The sequence below is a fragment of the Asterias amurensis genome, chromosome 8 (assembly GCF_032118995.1).
Source record: "Asterias amurensis chromosome 8, ASM3211899v1".
Lineage (NCBI taxonomy): Eukaryota > Metazoa > Echinodermata > Asteroidea > Forcipulatida > Asteriidae > Asterias > Asterias amurensis.
The window spans coordinates 3,768,776-3,796,317 of record NC_092655.1 but is presented as its reverse complement, the minus strand read 5'-3'; the positions used below and the strand labels follow the sequence as shown (position 1 = coordinate 3,796,317).

The window sequence follows — 27,542 nt, the reverse complement described above, 5'->3', positions numbered from 1 at the left end:
CAGTCATAGTGGAGATGGTGCGGTTTGACAGTTACGGAACATCAAGTTGTTCTGGGTTGAAACGCCCCGAAATGGGTACTCAGAATACTATGGCGTGACTGTCAGAGAGCTAGCAGGCCTGACACTTTAAGGAGGCAACGGAGGCGATTGCCTCCATGCCCCTAGTTATTGCCTTGGTGCCCTTGAAATGCTTCAGTAGACATATACAATTTCCTCATAAGGTGCCCTTTACCGAGGAGAAGATGCCTTGGTGCCCGTTGCCCTTCCAAAAACATGCCAAACGAGAGAGCAGTAAAACAAAAGACGTATCTCTAGCTTCTTCAAAGACGCATCGTTGTTTCTGCACGTGTGTAATGTGTAACATATAGCACTCAATCACAAGTTGACCGATCTACTTGTTTTGGGTCAGTGTTTCTCTATTTCTGTATAAATTCCATTTTTGTGTGTGTATTGCTTGTTTTATTGCTTGTTTTATTTATTATGATGAAAGTTTTGTAGAGAATCGACCCTATTATTACTAGATGTGCCCTTATTACATTTTAACCCCACTCAAACCACGACTTAATCACACCTCTGCTAGACGAAGGAGAAGAAAAATTAGTCTGGTTTAATATGAAATTAGAACTTCAACTGTCAATTGTCACTGTGTGAACAGGGGTGTACAACAAACATGGCCGCTCTATAAGGTGAAAGTCCACATTTACACAATGATCGCATATTGCAGGTATATTTCCCCATCACTCAGTGAAGCAAACTCTCATCAAAACCATTCAACAGTTTCATTAGCATTCTTTAATTGAACATACTAAAGTCAAATTGTCAATACGCGGAAGTAGAGCACAGTTCATTCTACCCATTATATTTAACATTGAATCAACATTGAGACTAAAATAAAAACCCACCGCATCCTTGGTAATTTTATTAGTATTTTTAGTCATGCTTTCGTTCTCGAGCCTTTATAAAGAACAAACACTAAGGAAAATAATATATGGTAAAATTGGCTATGGACAAATCAATATTATGATAGTAATACAATATACCAGTCCAAAAGAACTGGGCCAGATGCGAAATATATTTGTTTTACAAATAAACGAGTATGTTGTGATAGGTTAAACAAGGCCGTCCATGGAGGGGTTAAAAAAAAAATTGTTGATACTGTTTTATATTGAGAAGTCGATATAGTGAACAATGGATGACAGTGCAACGAGGCCGTAAACCATTTTTAAACAAAAAAAAACGTCGCCGAATATCGAATATATGGTCCACATATCACTCATAAAATAACAAATTTGTGACTCAATTACCAATAGTGTCCGGTGCTTTTTAAGCTTCAATAGTCAGACCTGATCAAATCAGACAGTTTTGAAGTATGACATGCTTAGCATATAGGGGCCGGACATACAACCGCGACAGTCATACATCTTGTAATTGTTCAACAATGTTGGTTTGCCAAAATAGCTCAAAATGAAGCATATAATGTTCATGAACTTGCTGCATTATTCTTTATACAACGAGGCAAGAAGGGAAGGAGTCCTATGTTGCTACTCAAAATCGTTAGTTGTTATTGATATTTCTAGCATAGCCATTGGCAACTAGATTAAGTTCCACAAAATGTAACTGACAGCAACAGTCCGATGTGGTTATTAAGTGAATGTAATTTTTTATATCACCATGCGCTGAGATATCATTACCCAATCAAAGCAAACCCTTTATAGACAAACATTCTAAACTGTTGCACCAACTACAAACTGCTGCCTGAACAAACATGCGATGACAAAAACACCAACCCCCTTCCACAAGCGAAAGCACTTGTGACAACTTCTTGCAGAAAACGTCCTAGTGGAGCAAAAATATCCTCGCAAGACCATCACTCTTCAAGTGTTGACACGCGTCCGCCCCGGCAGCATTTCAGCAGGGGCATTTTCACGGGGCCGTTCTCGTCTCGTCAACCAACACCACTATAAAAAGTAGCACCCGGTGAATCTTCAAAGTCGCATACATAAGACAACAAAAAGTCACGAGTGAAAGAATCGCCTTCGATTAAAGTTCGGGATTGATAGTGCCCTTCTGCATTGGTTACGATTACTGACAGATATTCGTCGTCACCATGCATAAACCCCGAGGGCTAAAAATTCACACATGTACTGAATGTTGACAATTGTGTTTCAATCCTGGATACATTGTAAAAGAATCATGATAGCCCCATGTAGCAGGCAGGCTATAGCAACACTATTCAGTTTACACGGCCAGGAACGCCTTATATAATTCAATTTCAACCATAATATTATCTCAAGTATTCAGTTAGAGAGGCAACGAGGGAGAGACGCGTAAACCGAGGCCGAATGATAACAGCATAGTTTTCCGTAACAACAAAATAAGACGGTGGGTCTGTGTCACCGCGAGGCTTGTCTGAATTTCGTCTTTAAGTAGCACATAGCGAGGAGCATCCTTCAGTCTAGGAGGAAAGACTACAAATTTTCCGGTCTTGTGAGAGGAGTTTTTTTTTCCTTTTCGACTGTTCACCGCGCAAAAGATATAACCCTCGGGCAAAACGTACTTATCTCCGTGATCATAATTCGCGCAGTTGCTCGTGCCGCGCTTTGACGGGACGGATCGGCCAATTTACGGTGCGGACAGCTGGGGATGGAGACCTCGACGGCGTCATATAACCATGAAAATTTCATCATGAATAAATTAAGACAATAATATTTCCGGTTTAAATATCATGGAAGAAATACATAAATATGAACTGGCGGAACTGGGTTTACCGAAACTACTTGTCCAATATAATGACACTCTAGCCCGGAGCGTAGGTGGTTCAAAATAATAACAATAATGAATGGTCAGTTTGGAAAATGTTCATTCGCGTGCTTTAACATTACGTCTACCACTGGTAATTAATTTAAAGTGGATATGCTCGATTAGGTTTTAATGACTGGCAAACGGAAACCAACCAATATTTCTAAGAAAATCTCCTCTGCACTGTTGTACCAAATCTGTTTCAGCCTTTTCAAGTTGTACTAATTGTGTGTTAGGGAGACAAATGCCAAATCCCAATTGCAGTCGCCCACACATATAATTTATCTACATACCCCCTGTTATAACAAGCAACCATGAACATCCACAGCTTATCAAGGGTTGTTTTCAACCCACCCCCCCCCCCCCACCCTCCTCATTTGTCTATCAATGATTTAGTCGATGAAAGTTTGATCCAGCTCTCGATTGTAGTCAACGGCTCGTAACAGCACACCCACCGCTCGACTCCAAGCCTTATTCCACATATAAATTCCAGTACTACTATATTCAGTGGCAGACTTATATTTCCAAAGGAGGGACAGAGGAAATCGATAAGTCATGGTTATGGAAGACAACACTGGCATTCTCTCTGTGTGTGATTATCATTTCTATGTGATGAGTAGGCCTTGGATATACGGGTCTATTTTCGGCTCAGGCTGGCAGAACGGTTCAATAAATTGTCACACTCAAAACCATCTTGGAGGCGGCTTTTTTGTATTGGTTTACACGTAGCCGCCCCGTTATGGAACTGCCCAAGTACAAATACTTCATCTAAAATCACCCTCTCAATATTATAGGTGCGGTATTTTGTCATCTTAATTATAAACGGACACCCTGTCATTAAACATTGTGTTTAATTTTCCCGTTCAGCATCATGAGACCAATACCCCAATTTGTTGTCTTATCACACGAGGTCATTTTGCAAATATTACATCCTTGCTACAATTTAGCAAGGGACCCGTGTTAAATTGCTTTCGTGTGAAAGTGGTTTTTGTTCACACAAAGTGTACACAGTTGACACATTTGAGTTGATTTACATAATGGACACGGCGAGTACGTATCCATTGGTTTTATAATTCTATTCCTGTTCAAAGGAAAAATTGGGATGCGTTTAAAAATACTTCTTGACAATAACAAGTTTTAACAGTAAGTATGTATCACACTAATAGGTAAAAGCCAAGGGGGCGAAGTCATTCCTCATTCTTAATTTTAAATAATCATTAGATAAGTAAAACAATACATTTTTTAAAAAACAATTAAGTACTTTGTTTTAAGTTTAAAGAGTCAGCAGTTAGGTTTGATATTGCCGCAGTAATTAATGGTCAGACTTTTGCAGACTACGTCTTGTCATGTCACTGTATACAACGTCATTCGTCTTGTGTCAAGTCAAGCTATACAAAAGTGCGATACAAAACACTGCCTTCAGATTTTGTGTACAAAGGTCCGGAAGTTAATAGCAAAAACTTGAATAATTTTTCTTCGGAAAAAAAGTAAGCTTTTACAAGTTTTTTTTTTAATGCTGTTCTGCTTTGCTGCGACATTTACGAAATGTGAATGGTTTAGGAACGTGTGAAACTGTATACATCGGCGATGGGTTTAGAAATACACATTTATGATTCATAGATCGTATAGCAGTTCTTGTTTAACCAGCCGTGTTTGAACAAATAAACGACATTCTGCTAGAGAACTGTCACGTAGATTTTAAAATGAACAAACTCACAAAAATAAACTAGTCTCAAAGCGATCTCGAGAGGTATAACGGTAACTACCAATTGTGTCTCAAACAAACACAACTATCAAAGCAGTCTGCATTACTCACGACGGTTTTATGTCCTAACGTAGCCATTATATTTTGACTCTACTTGAGAAGTGATTGATATGTACGGGAAATACGGGTACATTTTTACTTGCATTGATTTTGCTGGATGAGGCTTTACAGTCACTATAGTTCCATTTGTTTCGGATGAATTGTACGTCACTAAAGTCGTGTGTCGTCAAGTTTCAGTCCGCAAATCTCTAAACGGTTAGCTCGACAACAACATAAATAAAATCACTATCTTGACGTGTCAGATATTCATTACTTACTACCTTCGGCGAGCAATGGACATTTCGCAATTAACTAAAATGTTTCTGGTATAAAGCGAAGCTCGATTTAACTTGGGAGACTGTAGTATTACATAATAATATAAAAATTGTTTTATATGTCTTTCTATTTGTCCGAATGAAGTAGGCGCACTACCTCGATCAAATCTAAGACACGTTTTGTACAATACTAGCCATAACTGCAATCGAATTAATATTAACTTTCTCAAGTTGACCCTTAATAAAGATCGGCGCCAAATTTCATGGCTCTGCTTATCTCGTAATTCTACAGTAAACGGAGCCATGAATTGGAACCTGGGCCCAATTTCAAAGAGCTGCTTAAGCACAAAAGTAGTAAGCTACTAGAATATGGTTACCACCCAAAACTGATTTGCCACCATGTACAGTTTGTGACTGGCATCCTGCTCATTTCTGCTAAGTAATCCACTCTGCTTAAGCAACATTTTCTGCTTATGAGCAGTTCTATGAAATTGGGCACAGGATGTTGATTTCTTGTTCGGTTAAAAGTAATTATTTTCGTTCGAAAGACGTAACCCAATTCAGAATTGTCGCCCAAATGCTGTCAGCATGATCTTCACTTTGGCAACCACAATCAAAACATGAACATCATAGTCATTGTTGCCACGCATAACTCAACTAGAGCAAGATATTATATTAATATGGCAGTCATATTAGAAACGCTGCTGGTTAAGATAGCCTGGTTTGTACCACCCCTATTATACTATAAAACTGTTAAATTAACTAGTATACCAATCATATCTCAAGCTAGCAATGACAAAAACACAGCTATGGAATAATGTAATTGTTTGGACGAGTGATGACATGTTCAATTAACACCCAACAGTTTGAAGGTTTGACCCATCATTGATTTACATCCGGAGTGCGACCATTCAATACTCTCGCTCTCCTCGACCAAAGCTATCGGAAATCTTGAGCAAAAACTGGGTCTGGTTTGCTAGAAACCGACCGATAAACAGTTTGTATTCTGTTTAGCGATTCAGCGCACGTTTTTGCAATCTGAGTGTTCCGATTTGGTCAGGACGAATTGAGATTCGTTAAAAAGGAGGCCTGCTTCTTAAATGGAGATATGTCAGAAACACGCTCAGCAAGTTTGTGCTGGTGTCAAAGTCTATGGAAATTAATTTCAGTTTTAAAACATACCGGGTCACAATCAATCATGTGTCATACCTTTACTAGGTTAATGTCCCCGAGTCCGATAGCTTTTTCTACAAGCGGGTGTTAGAAGATATCTCAGACCTATATACCATTACATGAAGACATGTTATTAACACTTGTATTTATCAATACGTAATGACAATTATAAGCTGAGGTTGTCTTTAATTACTTTCTTAGGAACAACATAGGATGAATAAAGCTGTTCTTCTAAAAAAAAACTAAAAAACATCCACCCCCAAAATAAAAACAAAATAAAATATTAAACATAACAAAATCTGGACACTTAGAAATAAAAATGTCAAATACAACACGACGGTTGATGGGGAGGTTTTTCAGAAATGATTTTGGAGCAAACAATCAACTTGAAAGCAAACGGCAATACATTCCCAAAGAATCATGTTTCTTTTCCATTTCTTCTCATCCAATGATGTTTGATTTCCCACAGGAAATAAAACAAATGGATGGGAAAACTACAAGCACTACATTTCTTTTTCCCGTCAGGTATAAAAGCATGAACCACATCCAGTCTATATCTATGTATATCATCTTCTTATTTTATCAAGTCTGTTGCATTTTGGTTACAGATAAACACACAGGATAATTGAAAATCATATGATTTTTGTGGTCAAGTTAGGCATATTTATTGAGGGGAGGTGAAAGTGTTTTGAAAGATAGAGTATATAAAAAGCTTTAATTAATTGTCCAGCATAATGCACGGAAAACCTGTGAAAACATCTACTGCCGGTAATGCGAAATGGTGTTATAACGGGTCGCAATAAGTAAAATTGTACTTCTGAACCCACTCTTACTAAATTCATTTAGTATCTCAAATGAAGGTTTAAAAAAGCTATTGCAATGTCGATTGTTTGTTACTATTATTTGTGTTAAATATTGCTTTGGCGAACAGATCGGGTGATGCCCCTTTTAACTAGTCGGCAATTAACGGAGTAGCAACAACTTTTCCCGGCTTCGGGCAACTTTCATTCCAGAAAAATAATTGTCGAATCCGTCTTCAAAGAATCACCCCTGTGGCTCACAAAATATTATCGCATGTATTCACAGACATCTCTTATACAATGCCCGACAGGTCTCAGTAGACTTAGTTCTATTCAGCTAAATGTGTTCCATCTTGTCATTCGAAGCTGTAAGCCGCTAATTCCAGTTATAACAAGAAAAGCTTTGAGCGTTACGTCTCGTGGGAAGCAATGAGAAATTCGCCAATTTTGTCCATTCACCGGTGATAAAAATCCCTTATCTGTTTTAGCAGGTGTTTTATTGGGCCATCGTAATTGTTATAATGTATCAAGAGACAGGATTGTTCTTAGACAAAAATGTAATCGAAAGCCAATGGACAGAGTGACTTTTCCTATTTAGGACTCATACGACAAGCGATTGTACAATGAATCAACATAGCTCAGTCACCCAAATGATTATAAAGAAAAAAGGTTGTATAAAATAATTGTTTGAGCAGTAATTTTGTTCATTATACTTTTGTACAATAAAATACTTGTGGAATAATATTACTTGTACGTGACAATATAACCGGATAATTGTTCGTCAACTTGCCTATTAGTATTTTCTTGGACAGTGACAACACGCATATATAATGACTCTAGCACAATAATTGTTCTATCATTAAGCCAAGCATTGGGTCTAATGAGGAAACTTCCGGTATCAAGTCATAACAGCATCATCAGTGGCTCTTGCTGTTGATGGAAATGTCTTCATTTATTAGTAATTAGTCAGCGTGGAGAGATACTGCCGCCTCTTGTACGAATCACTTGCACAACAGAAAATCAGCCTCTTGAAAGCGTTGCGAAAGTCTCGGTTAAAGATGGTGTAAATGACGGGGTTAGCGGCCGAGTTGACCCACCCCAGCCAGGTGACCGTGGCATAGGTCGCGTGGGTGATCTCGCAGTGGGGACACAGTCCGATCACAACGTTCGTGATGAAGAAAGGTAGCCAGCAGCAAATGAAGACAGTCACCACGATGGAGAGGACCGAGGTGGCCTTACGTTCCCTGGCTACCGAGATGCGCTTAGTCCTGGACTCCGTCCTCTCACCCGAACTCGCCTCGTGCGACTTCCGATCGTGCTGCTTTTCCACCTCCCCACTTGACGATTGTTCTTGCTTGTCACACAGAGTGGCGAAATTCTCAGTCTTTTCGTTGACGAACTTCGTCACGAGAGTTGTTTTGCCAGCACCGACGCCGTTCTTGTAGGCGGGACCCTTGCGGTATTTCATACTGCCACCGGGCTTTCGCCGGCCCAGTTTCTGCACGGAGCGGAATATTTTGTAATATACAATGAGAAGAACGAAACATGGAACGTAGAAGGAAAGGCAGGAAGATCCGACTTGGAATATAGGGCTGATATTGAGTTGACATTCATGCGAAGCCATGGCATCGTAGCCACCGACTAGGACTAGAGCAGGGATTGAGATCAGAAACGATAGTCCCCAGGTGGATAGGATGGTGATTAGAGACATCATGGGTGTTCTCTTGATAGCGTACTGGATGGGACGTGTGATGGCCAAGAAGCGATCCACCGAGATCACGCAGAGGTTCCAGATGGAGGAAGTACAAGTCAGGACATCCATGGAGACCCAGACGTCACAGATGATGGGGCCGAGATACCAGAGCCCACCGACCACCTCCTGGTAGAGACCAAGGGGCATCACCACCGAACTGACGGCTAGGTCGGCCACGGCGAGCGACACGATGAAATAGTTGGCCACAATACGGAGGTTGCGGAACTTGAAGACGGAGATACAGACAAGGAGGTTGCCGATGACCCCACAGATAATGATGGGTGTGAGCAGGGCCACCTTTAAGATGGTCATCGCAATGTCAATCTGTGGGTCCTCCACCGTCAAGTTACCGAACGGATTCGGGAAACTTGAGTTATCCATTCTCAAAAAGGTTTCCTCAGTCAAACATCTAGAACGGTACAACAGTATCTGAGCTTCGTTTAACAATAGTGTCTTGCACTCAATTCTCTGTCTCTCCTCATGAAATCACATCTCTGAATTACTCCACAGTGACTGCCGAAATGAGGCTTTCATCTCGATTTTTATAGTAGTAGCGAGGAACAAGGCATGGTGTTTTCCTCCCTGCCGGTAAAGTCGTCAAAAAAAGCTGTCCCCGCGTGCGATGGAAGAAATCAAGGGTAACCTCCCGAGGTGGTTGAATATTATCCGATCTGACTCGTCACTGAGGGACACAACTCATCTGATACTGGCATGTCCGATGCACTTGTAAGACAGTACGGCTAGCCCCAACGCAGTACCCGTGACTGAGATGCGGGCCCATCAAAGCCACGCTTTATGAATCAAGCTCTCTCACACACACAAACCATGCTCATCATCAATGTTTCAATGTGTGCAGCAGTACAACATCACCACAGCTACATCGGCGTATCTTAGCCAGAGCAGAGAAGACACACGCATGCGTCATTGCAGAAAAGCCTCATCACCAGCAGCCAATCACAGTTCGTTACTGGTGAACCAGGGATTATTAGCATTCACCGGGCGTGATAAACCAAGAGCAATAACTTGCACTGAGAGTTTCAGTCGACCTGCCTTAGCTTGTACCGAACAGCTCTCGATAAAAACATGGTTGACAGAGTCAAATGTTGAACAAGCTCGCAGAATAAGAGGGGAAAAACGTATTGTAAAACAGAAATCGCTTCACCGAACACATCACACGGGACGAGAAAGGGGAAAGACTGAGCAGTCGATCTATTATGAATCAGTCAGGGAGAGAAAATCTATACAAGACAAAACAACAACCAAATGGTCATACGTTGCTCACATTGTGTTTTGTGACAAAACATTTGGACGTTGCATCACACTGTTTACGGAATAATCTACACAGGACAGATAGTGGGAAACCCAATAATAAGAGTTCTAACATTGGATCCTATGTCATAATCGTGTATTCGTTATAAGGCGGACCTGTATAGCGATATACTCTTTCTTTTTGAATGCACAACATTGATTTGACTAGTGGTCAATTTAACAAGTAGCACCGAATAATTAGCTGCGTGTAAAATGCAAAGAGTTTGACATGGCCAGTTGAGCTTGGAAGGCCTTAAAGGAACACGTTGCCTTGGATCGGACGAGTTGGTCTATAAAAAGCGTCTGTAACCGTTTGTTATAAAATGCATATGGTTGGAAAGATGTTTTAAAAGTAGAACACAATGATTCACACAAGTTTGCCTCGAAATTGCGTGGTTTTCCTTTTACTGTGCGAACTAACACGGTCGGCCATTTATGGGAGTCAAAAATTTGACTCCCATATATGGCCGACCGTGTTAGTCGACGAGGTAAAAGAAAACCGTGCAATTTCGAGGCATGTTTGTGTGGATCATTATATTCTACTTTTACAACATCTTTCTACCCACATGCATTTTATAACAACCGGTTACAAACGCTTGTTATAGACCAACTCGACCGATCCAAGGCAACGTGTTCCTTTAACATTGTTCAAAGGGAACGTACATGTAAATATTAATTGGTTTTTAGCACCGTTGATAAAATTATGTATAATAACATCTGGACATTTCTGTTCAAAATGTTGTAGATTTTTGAGATATTACCGAAAGTCAGGAAGGATCATGTTCCCACCGGAATAAATACGCCGTAACTTGCACACACATTCTGAGAGACGTTATTGTCGGTTACGCTTCTCAGACTCAAATTTTGGGGCATAACAATTTATATCCAAACCGCATAAAACTAATATATTCAAAGTGAAATGATTCTCAAAAATGCTTTACACTATAGAAAGCATACTGTAGTTTTTACCAAGTAAGTTGTTTTATTGGCATTTGTTTTATGAGTGAATACAAAAAGGGAAGCCACTGGTGAGACCTGTTGCAACAAGCCAGCCATTTATCATTATCCATAGGAAACAGTCCTCCCATGTTGTATTTACATTATTCCTAGCAGCCCGTTTGCTCAAGCTTGGTTTCGCTCTCGGTGCTCAAGTTCCCTATAATTTGTTCCTGTTAAATGGGAATGACAAATTGGCCGAATAAATACCCTTCAGAGATTTCGGTTCGGACACTGATGACGGTTGTGGAAATATGCCCAACGAGTTTCAATAGATACTTTTGTTGACATAGCATTACTCCTCAAGTTGGTACAACCGTGGAGGGATGTTAAAAAAAAAAAAAAAAAAAATTACATCAAGGCATATTATTCTTACTCCAAAAACACGGCGTTGCCAGATGGAAAATTTGAGGGAAATTTGCGTATTGATTGAAGGAAAAGGTCGTTATAATTCGCGATGACGTTAGGAACATGACCTGCTGTACAATGAATGTTACGGAATCAATGGAAATACTGACCCCCCCCCCCCCCAAAAAAAAAAAAAAAACCCCAAATCAAAATTATGATAATTTGCCACCGCTGACTCTTCACATCACACATTATACTCGTAAGACTGACGAGGCAGTATACCGGGTGAGGGAGGGACAATCGGTGATTATAACTAGCGGGGGGGGGGGGGGGGGGGGGGTTGGTCACCTCATTATAAGTTTTGATTTAAAACTGAATTAGGAAAAACAACACACAAACAAGCAAACACTCCTATGGCAAATATGTCCTCCAGTACTCAGTATGATGTTGTGTACAGCCCTACTTCGTGTTTCTCCACAGTCCAGTGGGGAGACCAAAGACATAATTATTACGTATTTGATTGCACGTAGGCCTACTCAACTATAAATAATGAGAGTCGGGAGTTTTACAGAAGTCATTGGAATGTTTTCACATGACAACTTTAATTTTACTAGCCCGGGGAAAGGCAATCTGTGTACTGATCAGTGCCTGGCGATACAAGTGAAAAATTTAATTATAATTTTGAAGAAAACATCAATTAGCTCTCCTCCCAAAAGCGAAACTGTAATCAAACATGTAACTTTCTCTTCAAGAAAAACTCTCAATGTATTAAAATATGTATAGAAAATTTATAATGCAGCCATCAGACAGGTGGGCAAACCCCGTGTACAATACGAGTTATTACCATAATAGAAGCAGCGGACAAAGGCATGGCGCTATGATCGATTGCAGATTGCTGAAGGTCTGCAAGGATCTTTTGAAGTGATTAATAAATAGATGGTGTTAGATGTCGAAGATGCTTCTCGTAAAGCGGAGAAGGAAAACAAATAAGGAGGAAAAAACAAATGTTGTATATTTATAAATACCATTCCTGCTGTAAGGAGAGTATTATCATAATTTTAAGTATAAGACAAAGACGTAGGAGTATAAGTGGACAAACTAGTTCCCTGTTAAATGAAGTCATATTAAACCATATCTGAAAACCTTACAGCTGCAACAGCTGATTTCGGTTGCTACAACCCAAAATTACAATGCCAACGTGTTAATATGCTGTTTTCAAGGGATTGAGAGCAAGTATTCACAGGTTTGTTATTACAAGTATGGTTGATCACACAACATACGAACACTGTCTGTAAATATTTGGTCAGCTCTACACAAATCGCTGTAAGTGATAAAAAATAATGTGATTTTTTTACCAGCCACAACGATGTACCATAGCTTCAATGGCTAAATTTCGATATTGATGCCCGCGCCCCCTTATGCAGATATTTTCTGTTTTCATTGAGGTATTTCTTGGTGTTGAATGTATATGCCTCTGGAGCTATATAAGCAAGCCAATGCGACTGTAGCACCACTGTTTTCGTCACTGTATCTCTACCAACACCTTTAAGTTATAAACATAATTTGCACCATATAGCTTCGTGACTTCGTTTCGATATTGTCGCCTCCATATGCCGACAATTTTGCTGAGAGTTATTTCTTGATGCTGAATTTATGTTGTGATATAAGCAAGCCAATGCGACTGTGTTTGACACTACGATATCGATCGTACATCACGGTGAGGTGATTGTTCAAACGGCCGTATTATTGGCCATGGCTAGGCTGAAGAGTGGATCTGATTTCTTTAAAGGTGAATATGTCAGCCTTTTTGGTGTTAAATTTGTAATTGTTGTCTTGTGTCAGTCAGAATAGCGAAAAATCATGCACAATGTTCAGCATATAAACACATTGTCCTTATTTTGGTTGCACAGAATCGAAATCAGCTATTGCTTTATATTGTTTCAAAAAGGTGTTGAGAGACATCTTACTCAAATAAAAAGACTTTATTTCAGAGGAAAATATTTCACAGACAACAAATGTCTCTAGTATGAGCTTAATATTCAGTGAGCATTCAGACTCAAATTGATGTTTTTACTCTTACAATCCTGTACAACTGCTTTACAAAAAGAGCGTGGGGTAGCGGTACTACCGTGATCTTAAGAGCCCTAACCATAAATTGGTATCAATGTGTGTAGCCTTGGCGATAGTGCGCAATTATCAACAGAAAGCCTTGCATTAAGTGTTCGCTCAAAGCTTCAACATGTTCTCTTTTCCTGCTCATCATCAGGGCTGGGTATACGAGGTCCATCTAATCGTGTATTCATCGATCGATAAATGTACAAGGGTACACAACCTTCCTCTTATAGATAGACAACCAATGTGAAATACTAAAGCAATATTTACGTCATGGTGCCTTGTACCAAGGACAAAATGCCTTGGTGCCCTTGCTCATTCAAAAACGAAGCCTGAATTATCACCCCCTGCAAAGAGCTATGTGATAACTGCCTACTCATCTCAGATATCGTTTAGTGAAATCAGTCTGAACTGATGTAAATTGGATTTACACTGATATGACGCCATTGCACTATTTCTACTACTTTTTCATGTTATTTAGAAATAATGGTGCCGCCCATCTTACAGTGACACTCAAAGACAATTTACTTGAAAACCATAAAATTTAAGACCAGCACAGTATACTGTTCAAAACGAGACTATGCCGGCTCTTCTCAGAAGCGAAACTCCTCACAAAAGAGGTTAACACATGGTGTACCCAAAAGTTTACTATTTATTTTTCGTCTCGTACTCAAACTGCCGTTGGAAAGCAAAATACAGTACAGGTTCAATGTTTTTAGAGTGTTGTTTTGTAAAGTGACCTTCGCGTATTTCTCTGGCATTGGCATTGGTTTACTCGAAATCAGTCAGGCGAAACCATTGACCACCGATATACAGGCAGATGGCTTTCTCGTCCAAATCAACAATTAATCTGCAATACTAATCAAGCCTCAAGATGACAATTATCACCTACAATCGCACTTTACAAAACAGGGATTTATTGGATTATAATATCAATTCATCATCTTTGTCGGATGACCTGCAAAAGTGAGGAAGTAAACAGGAGTGGTTCCAGCTTGTTGACCAACCCATTCGAAACAGCTGCAACGAGTTGTGTAGGGTGCCACAACTGCGCATAGAACTAAACTGTGTGATACCTACATGTATCTAAACCACATGAATGCACGCTAGTATAGTTGATAGATGAGACTGAATGATCCAGACAGTGGGTCCAATTACTGTGTAACAACGTTGCTTCACAAGCTGTCCGTGCTTGGGAGCAAGGTTGAGCGATATCCTCCGCAGGGTTAGCATGCTGAATGTTCGTCCTCCCCAGGGAAATTGTGTTGAAATGAAAAATGTAAAATGAAAAAGTGCATGAAGTTGGGTTGAATTCCCGGGGTCTGTTTTCTCTCTGTCATGTAAAAATGGCTTTATTAGAAGGAATGCCTTCAACATAAGGTTACTTCCCCAGTGCCACCCTTTAGCTCGATTCCGTAGTCTCGAATGATCTCCACGAAATCTTCATTGACAGACTTATCTCAATTGGCCTTGAAGTAATCGGGAGAATCAATCAACTTTAAGAGGCGAATATTCTTGCCTAAAATGAGAGGATTTTCATTCACAGGAGACATTCTTATAATGCAAGATTGTCTGGCAAGGTTCTAACTCTGATGCACCGATATTCGTCTCTTTATGCGTGTGGATTGGAGCAAAGAATCTCGCAATTTTTACGGATGCTAAAGTCTCGTATTGAAACAAACTCGTCCCCGTAATTCAAGTCTAATTTAAAGTGTTCATCATAATATATGAATTGTTTAGTACAAACGGCTTCAAAATTGGCTCTGCTATTCAAGATTTAAAAGTGTGGAAAATGCACTACACACAAATCAATAATTTATCATTCTTTATACTTGTTATGCGCATGTAATATATGTGGTTCGTCTTTAATTAGCTAGCTCCCTTTTCGCGATTAATACGAAAGCTGGACATTTATATTCAAGGAAGGCAGGTGTTCATAATGAATTATAAGCCTACTGCAAACTGCTAAAATAGCACAGCCTGAGCACACGGTTTAATTTGATACTCTATATCTTGCATTGTCATCGACACATTCACTGAGTTCACGACCATAATATTACTACATGCACTAACATAGCCGGTGTATTGTTACACAGCAGTGGAGTTGAACGAACCCTACGTTATCCAACATACAATCTCACCGTCACAGTACAAAGCTCGTCTTTAAGATCATGATTGCAGTCTACATCAATGTAAACCGGCAATTCCCTGATGGATCACACCAACCTAATGAATCGTTGATAGTCAACATTCATGAGATAACCATGTGCTTCTAACAGTGGACCCCCCCAAAAACCTTAGATGAATCAAAAGTAATGGGACAAGAAAGTGATAAGGAAGCAACGACAAAAATGCCTGCGGGGTTTGTGTGTTCCTTGAATGATTACGAATGTAAATCTTGGTGATTTTTTTCCAGTAACGCATACAATTTACTCTACAAATCCCAGCAGATCATAGTTTCCCTCTGGCTTCGACACATATTTTGTTCACACTTGTCCCATAAACTATATGCTTTATTGATTGTAGATAAAATGATAGAAGTGTTGCGGACAGTTGGGAATACAAGACCTGTATTTAATGTTACTAGTTGGGAAAAGGAAAGAAACCAATTATAATACACTATAATTATAGAATGCAGCTCGACCAAATGGTTCGCTTCGCTTTGCCATCATTGGCTTGGCGCACTGTACTAAATTTCACAGAAACGAAAGAAAGAAAAACAAAATAAGGAAAGAGTTGGCTGTTTGAATTTCAGTTATCCCCGGTATCTTTATTTGGCAACGTAGAGCAAATATTGTAACACTGTCTATTTTGAGCATCGGTGCAGGTTAAAGATGACAACACTTGCACGTTGTCTCTTCATCCATGACCAGATTCAAATCCAGCTATTTTCGAGCCCGTTTTGTCATCGTACAAATACTAATGCCATGACCTTCTTAAAGGCACTGGACACGTCTTGTAAATGTCAAATACCAGTGTTTTCACTTGATGTATCACAACAGATGCATAAAATAACTAATCTGTGACAAATTTTGACTAAATTGGATCATCGAAGTTGCAAGAGTATAGGTGAATTCAAGAAAAAAACCTTGTTGCACAGTTAATTTGTCTCCCTTCAGATGCCGAAAAAGGGCTGAAGAAGTCTTTTAATATTTGAGTGAGAAATAACCTCTTTCTGAAAAGAAAAAAAAGTTACTTCAGTTCAGAGGGAGCCACTTCTCACAATGTTTTATACTATCAACGGCTCTCCATTGCTCATTACCAAGTAAGTGTTTATGCCAAGAATCATTTCGATTAATTATCAAAAGTACATTTAAGTGTAAAGTGCATTGTCTCGCCAGTCGAGTTCGACCGAAGGTCAGTATTAAACATACATTGCTGGACCGCCCACAGGATTTATTAGGCCGTTTGATGGACGAGACCCACTCATCCTTTGACACAGCATTATTTATCTAAGTGTATCTCCAATTATATCATAACTTGTACAGCTTTCCCTCTGCAATTAAACTCGTCTTCGTTTTGCTGTGTACACAACGCGCGTTGATCAATTGGCATATCAATATTGTACGAGCAAACAAGCTTGTGGATCCTCAGATCGTGAAGACTTAGTTTATATTTGAAACAAATTTACAGTATCAAAACATCTGGGCCCAGTTTCTTAAAGCTGTTAAGCAGAACATACCGCCTGACGAATATATTTGCTAATATAAAGCAACAAAATTAGGTCGGGCATAAATCGCAACATAGCAAACTTAATGCTTTATTAATTTTCTCTGGTCAGCTTCTTCTATCTTAAGGTAATAATTAATAATATTAAAAAAAAAACGATACACATCCCTTGATACGGTTTCCGATGAGTTACATGGAAACTACTCACGTTACAGGTAATCAAACAAATACGGTTAATACACACTGGTTATGGTCTATTAAATGTGCATCAAATTTCAGGGCAAATCATAGCACTGTATTATGAAACAGAAGGTAAAGTCAACACACAATGCCCCCAAGGAATGGATTCTGATCTACTCATCCAATTTAACACGTCATATCAGATTATCATGTATGTTTAGGTTTAACCGACGATGTTCCACAACGGCTACACTCATCAGCAATACTATCTGATCCAAACAGCTTTTATGTCCCGGGATAAATTGACAATAGACTAAGAAGTTCAGCTGTTCCAGTATTAAGATATTATTTTGCTCGTATGTTATTGTAGATCTACCTTTGATAGATCTGAACAAAGAAGGACGGTGTGGATTACGATTGCTATTATTTTTATATGTTAGGGCTGCATCCCGGGGCTCATACACGCTTTTCACAATCAAAATATTCTATGTATTGTAAGAGCCAACTAGAATGAGTACGGTGTAAAAACGTTTGCCCAAATGTGACGTCGGGGTTGTTGACTTCCAACTTAAGCGACTTCTGATGAGATAGACCCTAGAAAACAGATTGCCTTGAGGATAATGAACTTCAAAACAGTCCACAATTCCGAACCAAGGAACCCGTGAAAAGGTCTTTAATACAAATAATCATTTAACTGTGGTTGGAAACAAATACATATTCATTAATGTACAGATCATTCATATACTGTACATACATTCACCTAAAGACACTGGACATTATTGTAATTGTCACCACAGACCAGTCTTCTCACTTGGTGTAACTCAACATCTGCATAAAATAACAAACCTGTGAAATTTGAGCACAATTGGTAGTCGAAGTTGCGTGATAACATTAAAGAAAAAACATCCTTGTCACACGAAGTTGTGTGCTTTCAGATGCATGATTTCGAGACCTCAAATTCAACTTGCTTTCAAGTGATCTTCCTAACCCAATGAGGGATAGACAAGAATGGGTATAAATAAATATGATTCCGACCGTGGTCGACCAGAGAAAGATGGATAAGTCTCATTAAAGTTGTTACGCTTAACACCACCCCTATTTAGAGCATTGTATATGAGGAAACCAGTCCCTTTCCGCACAATTAGTAACTTTATGTGGTGGCGTTATATCTGTTCACTTTTAGAGTTTGCTTTTCTAAAAGTGTTTTGCATTAGTACAGCCTGTTGGTTTTACCTTAGCAGCTGTTCGCTAATTGGCATAGTTTAAGGGGCGGATACACTCCAATTGACTTGTAAGAACATCCATTGATACATCCCTCGCCATAGTGAGTTTGAAGATGAACATTTCAGCCAACAAAATCGAGTTGTGTAAACTTCATTACTGATATACACGCACTCTTTAAACCATGATCGCACACGATCCGGAAAGAGATTGCAAAATGTTTCGAGAGTAGTCGAGATTATTTTCTCGAAGGGGGGGGGGGGCGATATCAGTAGGTTATACACCTTAGTTGTGGGGCTTAATGGATGGCTTTTAGGATCAATGTAATTGAAAGCTTTTGGCGACAGTTGACAAAACTGTACCGGACCTTATTGTCACCACTCATTCCATGAAACTTTTAGTTTCCGTAGCCAAGTATCAACCGAGGGGCTAGCTTTACAAATGACTTTTTTCCATTCCAAAACAGGATCCACACTTTAGAAAAGGAGAGTTTATGGGAACAGATGGTTTAATAAGATGGTTCACGCGACACGATGTCAGCACTTGGGCAGTGCTCTGGGGAAAAATTGATGACCAACTCGTCAGAAAACATGCGTTTATTATTCACCACCACTTTTATGTGGAATTTGAAATTGCTCATTTCACAAAGTGTGGACGCAAAGTGACTCTTTAAGATGGCTCTAAGACTTAATATGGGGAGGGGGAGTGTGTCACACATGTGGAGTGTTATGTATGTTATGACGTGACAAGGTTAATGCTGTTAAAGAAATAAACCGGCATAATTGAGTGAATTATACAAAACTGCGGGTTCGCATTGAAACAAACCATTAACCTCATACCACAATTAATTCAAGTCGGCTCTCTCATATCAACGACTTAAAGAAAGAAAATGAAAATAAGCGGCGTCCAAGTCAGCTTAATTCAAAGAGCGGTACATTCACTTTGATGTGCAATGCCCCCCTCCGTTTACTTCATAGAGTGTCTCGACCCAAACGCGGTCCGAAGAACCGTCGCGTGGTGATGCCGTTAATTTCCATGGGCACGCGCAAGGCGCCGGTGATGTTCACCCCGTCTTGAGCCGACGTGCGTTGCGGTCAGTTTCTTTGGCTGTTTTTTTCTTCTTTTCAGTACACTTTTTGGTTCAACTTCAAGAGGTTGTACGTGATAATCATGTCAGATACCCTGATGGTTGGCTAGTGATGATACCTACCACTGGTTGTAAGAGACACGAGAACCAGGTGGCGCCTATTACGCTGAGAAGATCAAGATTTACGTCACAAGATTTGTTGTATTGTCTGGTCTTTAAGTTGCATTTACGAGGACTCTCTTAAACAAGTTACTTAATGTTGGATATATTATCAAAATCATAAAGTGCGACGATTGCTCATTCATGAGAGTCCCCCAAAACGGTGTTCCTAAACAGGCAACCAGTTTCAGGCAATCTCCGAGAGGAAAATTCATTACCATTTCAGATTTATCAGTATATTTTGGGAATCACCCCAATCAAAATGTATCAAAATGATGCCGAATTGGATAACATTCAAGTCCCCTTCACTCAATGAAGGGTTGTTTAAAAAGAACACAATTTCGTCTCCAGCCTGTGGTGCAACAAGCCTTAATTGGTTGTGGAATTATCTAATTCCAGAGAAAAAGAACATGAGCTTCGCGATTAATGCAGAGAGTGGAAACATGTTGTAAACACATACTGCGTTATTTGTTTTTTTTTTGCCTTCTCCACAATGCCGAGAACTGTGGCGTGTCCACAGGCCAGTGACACACGCCGAGCACTGTCATCCACAATGAGCGCGATTGAGTGTGTTGCACATTCCGTCCTAGGTTAGTAACCTACAACATTATGGATGAGTTGAACCATCCATCATGCCAGGACACTACGGAATGTTTCAGCACGACGGTTGGAAGTACATGGACCGAGCCCAATTAGTCTCATTAAAATAATAATACAAATCTGTGCACACATGCACAGTGAATAGTCATTGTACACGCTCACATCATTGGCAATGCAAGACAACATGTTGGATGAAGGCACATCCCTTTTCGAATCCACGGCTTCGGCTCCAGATTCTGCTCAGGCTCGCTTCAGACAAGAGGATGGAGCCTGAAGCCGAATCCAAAGCCGAAGCCGTGGATTCGAAAAGGGCCCCAGTCGTTATGTTTTCTCACCCAGAAGACGGGTAATTAATTTACTCTCCATTGACAATGACAATGACAAGTAACATTTTGATTGTTGCGGGGTCACACTCGGTAATAACTCCAATCAGCAAACAGGAGAAATCAGGGCATGAATGTTTGTCCAAAGCAAACATCAATGCGTGCGCGACGAGACATCAATGTGATGTTTTCTGTAAATCAACATTGTAACTGTCGTTGTGTCTTCGATTGGGAATGTTTTTCTTCTAAATCGATTTAAAACAGGGAAACCATTAAAATAAAAAATAAAAATCGAGGATGGCACAGATTGCCAATGTCGCAGTGCTTTTCGATGGGGATCTGTTTTCTTCTAAATTGATTCAAAAAAAGGGAATTCTATAAATAAATAAAAACAGGAAAATTAATGTTCGATGATAGCAATTTTGGTGAACAGAACCAATTTAGACGGTGTAAAGATTTTAGTATCCACCGCATGCATGGACTAATATAAGGAGATAGTTCTCTGACGACATCGTTGCAAAGACGGGAGGAAATATATTTCCCTGCCAATTAAAGGACATTGATTTGGAGTAACGTAATCTTTAGAGCGTGGCTACATTTTCTAAATAATGTCCCATAATCAGAATAACGTGACTCATGCCGAGACGCTCCATCCAGGCGAAAATAAATAACATAAAGTATCTCATTTGTTGCCGGATTCCACAACCAGACATTTTATATAAGTATTTAAAACATAAATAAAAACTACATTGTCCGTCCGAATCAATCGTATTAATAAGAGATTAGCTCAAACGGCGCCACTGCCGTGTATCGAGTTTTCCTGCGTTTGCCGTACCAGTGGGACTCCAATTTTGCTCAATTTCCCAATTTATCCAGAGCCATCTAGCTCCGGAGACCGTAGAGTGGCAATCATTTGATATTATCTTGCATTCTGAGTTAACACACACTGGTGCATTTATTTCTCTAGTTATGAATACCTAAGCTCTTCCTCGGTTCGACTTTAGACCTCAGGTTTCAAAAAAACAAACGAACGAGTAAACGATTAAAATAGGACAAGACGGTTGATAAGATTGAGGGTAACTTACATGTAAGATTGACGTGTTTGAAGTATCCTTTCATAATAAGGAAGTAAAGGGCAAAGGTTTTATGATTCTGGAGAATCTAGGTCAAATTAAAGACGCAGAGTGTTTGAATCAACCCCATGACGAATTATTGTACTTATCATTATCATGACAACTTACCGACACCTCATTAATCGCATAATATAGGCATATTAATCTACATTCAAATGATTTGATTCAAAGTGGCACATGCCTGAACCATCAGACCAGGATTCGAACCCACCGTGAATGATAAACTTTGAGTACGGTCCACTAGACTGCTCTACAAGAGATGGCAGTCCCTCTACGGTTGTTGCTTCGTCCAAAGCTAACATAGGATTATCAAACCAAGACTCGGTGGACAAATATCCTTGCTTCTTTTTTATGTTATTGCTTGCTCTATAGTAATTGATATCAGTAGAGGTCATAATGTTACATACAGCACACAGAAAATAATAGCTACACATGGTTTAAAGCTTTACAGTACCATTAAGTTACACATATACCATTTACCCACGTATAGCGTTGTCATTTCACCATATCATATAGATATGTATCATTAAGAGACTCTGTGTCTCCACCCATGTTTGTCATTGCAGTAAATGATACTGGACAAGTTTTATCTTATCAGTTCCTCTCCCATAAGCTTCTTCTCCATATTGATGGCGAACTTTGTCAAACTAATTGAGTGTAATTTGATAATGTAGTACACTAGACCATGTGGCGGTTTACTTTAAAGCTATGTGATTTTATTGGGGGTATTTTGTTTCTTGGTTTACATTACACAGTCAGTAAGGTATGTCCACGGCAATGGCCTTTGTGTGCTTCAAATATATCAATGAATGACATCAGTCAATAATTGCACTTATTGATTTTTGATTAGATAATCAACACGTGTATGCACGAGTTAAGTCCGAAAACTCTAGAACTGTTCATGGTCTGATCAATTCGGAATCATTCAAGAAGCAGATTTAACTTGTGCAAAAACATGGAACACCCGGCGAAGTTTAAAATGACCATGTGCCCAACAGTGAAATGTTTATTCGCTAATTACTCAAAATTTGAAGGACGTTTTTGTGGATAATTTTCGGAATCGTAATCTCAAGCAATTACTCTGTTAAACACCGCAGAGTTCTCTTAGACTCACTGGGTCATTATTGATCATTTGTTTTTGAAACTACATTAACAGCCAACGGCTCCGATGTTTTGTTCTTCTTTTAGTACCCACCTGCTGGAATTACTTTCCACAACATTTTAAGCCCGATACACCCTTCCTGTGAATGGGAATTCGAGGCGAACTTTATCGTCACATGCACGTTTTTGAAGCGAATGTTTGCCAGGAATTGAACACAGTCCAACTGAATTTGTGACGTCAACGTACACATGAACCAGGCTTTACTCGCCCCATTTGACACATGTTGTTTTGTCTCCTAATATAAAAAGTCAACCCTAGTACATCTTGAATTCCTCGTAATATGGCCCACTTGGTTGCAAATAACCAAGCCCCACACTTGGCCAGAGTGCGACAACTGTGCCGTGCCCTTCAAGATCCCAGCAAGGCAGGCGACGGAAGAACAAACATCAATAAGGAGAAAAAGAAGTAGAAGGAGTTAAAGTGCAATTGGCACAGAAACCGAGAGCATGCACCATTTGTAGCCGACAATCCATTTCCCAGACAAGCCAGCATATTCTAGAGAGTACCTATTTTGTCAAGAAAGGCTTTTTAATGTTGGGAGTTGGCTGTAAACAGTCACAAGCCGGCCGCTGTCGCACATTAAAGGAACACGTTGCCTTGGATCGGTCGAGTTGGTCTTTGAAAAGCGTGTGTAACCGTTTGTTATGAAATGCATATGATTAGAAAGACATTTTAAAAGTAGAATATAATGATCCACACAAGTATCACTCGAAACTGCGTGGTTTTCCTTTTATCTCGTCGACTAACACGGCCGACCATTTATGGGAGTCAAATTTTTGACTCCCAGAAATGGTCGACCGTGTTAGTTCGCAAAGTTAAAGGAAAACCACGCAATTTCGAGGCAAATTTGTGTGGATCATTGTATTCTACTTTGAAAACATCTTTCTAACCATATGCATTTTATAACAAACGGTTACAAACGCTTTTCAAAGACCAACTCGACCGATCTAAGGCAACGTGTTCCTTTAATTGTATCGAACACTCTAAATGGGTCAGCGAGGCAAGTCTTTCAAGTTTCAAGTCCGTTTCGGCAGTTTGTCGTTTCCCGCTCAATCTGATAACCAACTTGTTCCCATATTAACACTTTCTTGTAACCTATTTGAAGCTTCGACCTTTTTGCTCAGGCTCCAGCTTGCATACGCTTACGACACTGGAGTAAGTTTCAAGTCGTATGTTTTCCCCCATTTTGAGAATTCAAAATGGCCAACAAGCCTTAGCCGAAAATGGAGATGACAAAAACTTCTTAACGCAAAAGAGACATTAACGTGCTTAGGACAAAAAGATAACAGGTCCATTAGTAGTAAGAATTAGAGTAATCCAAGGTTATATTGTTCTTTTAGATAACGGTTTGCATACTTTCCCGTATAAACTTATTGACAGCTCTTTGGGCTCTTGACACAATTTTGTAAGATTCTCCTTCAAAATGGCTAGAAATATAAAGGGGTATGGCATTCGTCGTGGTGTTCCGACCCAACTTTACAATAATGTATAAACTTGAGTGTAACAGTTGGGACGGCCCAACTCTATCTAATGGGATGCCGGATTGCATGATATGATATTAACAGTGATATCGATTGATGGAGATGTACAGATAACCACAATAATGCACGAACCTCATTAAATTTAACAGTATAGGGCCTACTTACTTAAAATAATAACCAAAATCCACTTTATTTATTATATAATACCAATTTCACACAGGCAAACGATTTCAGAGTCCATTATCTTCTCCCGGGGTTTAACCCATACGCTTCATTCCTCCCACATCAGTGTTTTGTTGTCTAAGCATTTCAATATTCATCACCTCATCTCAACCGTACCCCCACCACCTCCTCGCAGTTCAACTTCCAAAAATCTGTTTAATATAAGCGGCACAAACAGCGTTTTGTGTACGTACGGAAGGCACTGTTTGATCTCGTATTGGCTGTGAAATTGACATGGGCGTTTTCGTCTCAGATCCCACTAAAGGGGAATGTACCGCACGATGTTGTTTTGTTTTTACGACCAGAGCGTTCAGTCTGTCCAGTCGAATTTGAAAATATAACTGCACGTAACGGCTTCACCTTTAATGAAAGGTACGTGGTTCGAATCCCGGGTATGACTCATATTGTGCTTTTGAGGGAGACACTTGACCATAATTGCAGTTTCCTTAACCAGTAGTAAATGGGCGACCAAAGAGGGTATCTTTTTAAGAATACTTAATGCCCGTTGAACAGAGATAGTAAAAGCATATTGGGCTTTGAAGTGCCGGACAAGTTTGCTTATTTAGTAGGCCACACTTTCGAAGAAATTACGGATGCATTTTCGGATAATGATTATTTTCTCAACGCTCCTATGAGAGCCAGACGAGAAGAGGGAATACAATAAAGACAGGTCCATTTATGGCATTTCCTTATGCGGACTGAAACTCGGTTGAGTGTGCTGTAGATTTTCCGCCCTTATTACGCTGATTGCACCGATAACGACCGCTTCGCCTATGTTCATTTCGGCTTCATTAGCGGGACATTCTGAACTAATTGCTATGTCTGGGGTTATCAACTCAAACCATCGTTCACGTTAAGGGGGAGTTTTTTATGATTCAAACAATTCCAGAAACTGGCGGTGATTAAGAGGAAACCTCGTCTAGAAAACGAGTGACATATTTATGTTCAGTGACTGTGGATATCATAAATATATTTATAGAAGTGCGCCATTTAGCTAAAGAAACAAACATGCTGTGATGGAGCTTATGATATAGAAATACTGACGTACATCAAGCTATGTTCAAAGGGTAATATTCAGTGAGATCAGTTTCTCTCATGAAGACAACCGAAGCACAGTGAGCGAAACGTCGAGTTAATGGCACAGGTTTTTTTTTTTTTTAAGCATACAACCCATTAGAGATACAATACAAAATGACACGGCATATAGTTTTATAGTTATAGCAGAAGGTTATCCCACCAACGTTTCCACATTTTCTGAAACAGAGGCTAAATAGTCTTTTAAGTCTCATGGGTTAACAGTTTTACAGAAAGCTATACAATGACGTTGGTTTAACGCGTACGTCCCAAATGGCAATACGTTATTCATACAATGAGAAGACTCCTACCGAGTATATTTGTTTACTACATCAGCAGGTGATGGGTGACTGACAGTACTGAAGATGTCTCCACATGCACAGCCCCCTGCCGACCCCGATGGTGATCCATGTCAACGCTTGGTCAGGGCGCCTGTGGTTTCAACCAGTGGTTACCGAACACTCGCCTTCCCAAGGAGATGCTCATGATACCCCTCATAAGCGACGCGATCGTCGGTACCCCGATCAACACGCCCAAGCCGACAGGTGCAAGAGATGGCCCTAATTGATGATATGACAACTTGAACATCTTGACAGACTGGGGCCGTAAGAAATGGACTCGACGATGTACGGTCAAGACATTGGCGCCTTTTCGTTTTCAACAAATTAAAGGAAATGTATTTAGTTTCCTCTGTGAGTGACAAGTTATGGTTATGGTTTGTTTGTTTCACAAAACAAAACTGTTAAATGTCAAGAAATTGTGACTTTCTGAAAGTGAGAAAATCAAGGTGCGATTTTTTAGTTTAATTTACGAATCTGTTTCGACAATCAAAGTCAATTGAAACAAACTTAAACCTATTCTTCAGAGGTGTTACTGTGGCGAAGACAAAGCGGGAGATGTGAGTTACACGCGCACACATGGAGAAAAGTCCCACAACGTTGTATGCTGATTTGATCCTAGGTCAAATTTATCTCAATTTGCTTTCAATCAAATTCAAAAACATTGCAAACGTACCTTCCGGCGGTGTAAATTGTACTCTCACAGGCCATTGCAGAACATCACACAAACCCATACACGGACTTTCTAGTACATGGTATTGGTAGATTTGTATGAGATCACTCCACATCGATATAGACAGTATCTAAAAGAAAGAAAAAAAAATGACAATGATATTAATTACACAGATAATCAAATCATATTTATCCTACCTAGTTCGTGGGATTAAATATAACAAAATTGTGGAGTTCAGGGGTTGAAACTGATTCTTGTTTTGAGTCACTCTTGTTAATCGGGGCTCATCATTCCTTGGTATTATTTTAATATCAATAAGTAAACCACAATTGATCATTCATGTGGGATTAATGTCGAAAGTTTCAATCAGTTAAATCAACAGGCCTATTTAGTTTTCAACCTAAAACTCCACTTTGCAAAGGCCAACTTTTATAGGGCAGAAGTTCAACATGAACTTCACCACACTAATTCTGACGACCCGAAACAACAACTTTAATTTGTGTCAAATTAGCAGGTTGTGTCTTCAGTCGCTGCGCACCTGACGATATGTAATACCGTGCTTGTTTGATCTGGCTCCGGGGGGGGGGGGGCACAGTCGAGTCAACGGACTCGACATTACATTTCTCTACATTGAAATTAGGTCATGCATCTGCAATACAATCAGCGCAGCAATGGAGCTATAGTATAGACAAATATTAACTGAGTGTTATGTAGCACTTGTGCGGGCCCCTGGCTGATGCATTCCGGGCTGACACATCTTCAGCTAAATTGCCATATCAGAATCTTAAAAATGTTTTAATTATGGTATTATATAATGAGTGTGAGTTCCTAAACTTACAATGCCCTTACATA

The 27,542-nt window shown here is 39.7% G+C and overlaps 2 protein-coding genes across 2 annotated transcripts in view; both read right to left on the bottom strand.

Moving 5' to 3' along the window:
* Window positions 1-27,542, bottom strand: part of LOC139940705 (uncharacterized) — a 229,869-nt gene that overhangs the window by 86,000 nt on the left and 116,327 nt on the right. Inside the window, exon 5 of the mRNA XM_071937072.1 lies at window positions 26,694-26,820. Coding sequence (XP_071793173.1) covers window positions 26,694-26,820 — 127 coding nt within the window. The remainder of the gene's footprint in view (window positions 1-26,693; window positions 26,821-27,542) is intronic.
* On the bottom strand, window positions 3,850-9,704 carry LOC139941018 (probable G-protein coupled receptor No18). Its single transcript, XM_071937434.1, has one exon. The coding sequence runs from the start codon at window positions 8,983-8,985 to the stop codon at window positions 7,807-7,809; it is 1,179 nt and encodes a 392-aa protein (XP_071793535.1). The 5' UTR covers window positions 8,986-9,704; the 3' UTR covers window positions 3,850-7,806.

Coding starts and splice junctions, on each gene's coding strand:
- LOC139941018 (XM_071937434.1), bottom strand. CDS start 8,985: ATGGATAACTCAAGTTTCCCGAATCCGTTCGGTAACTTGACGGTGGAG.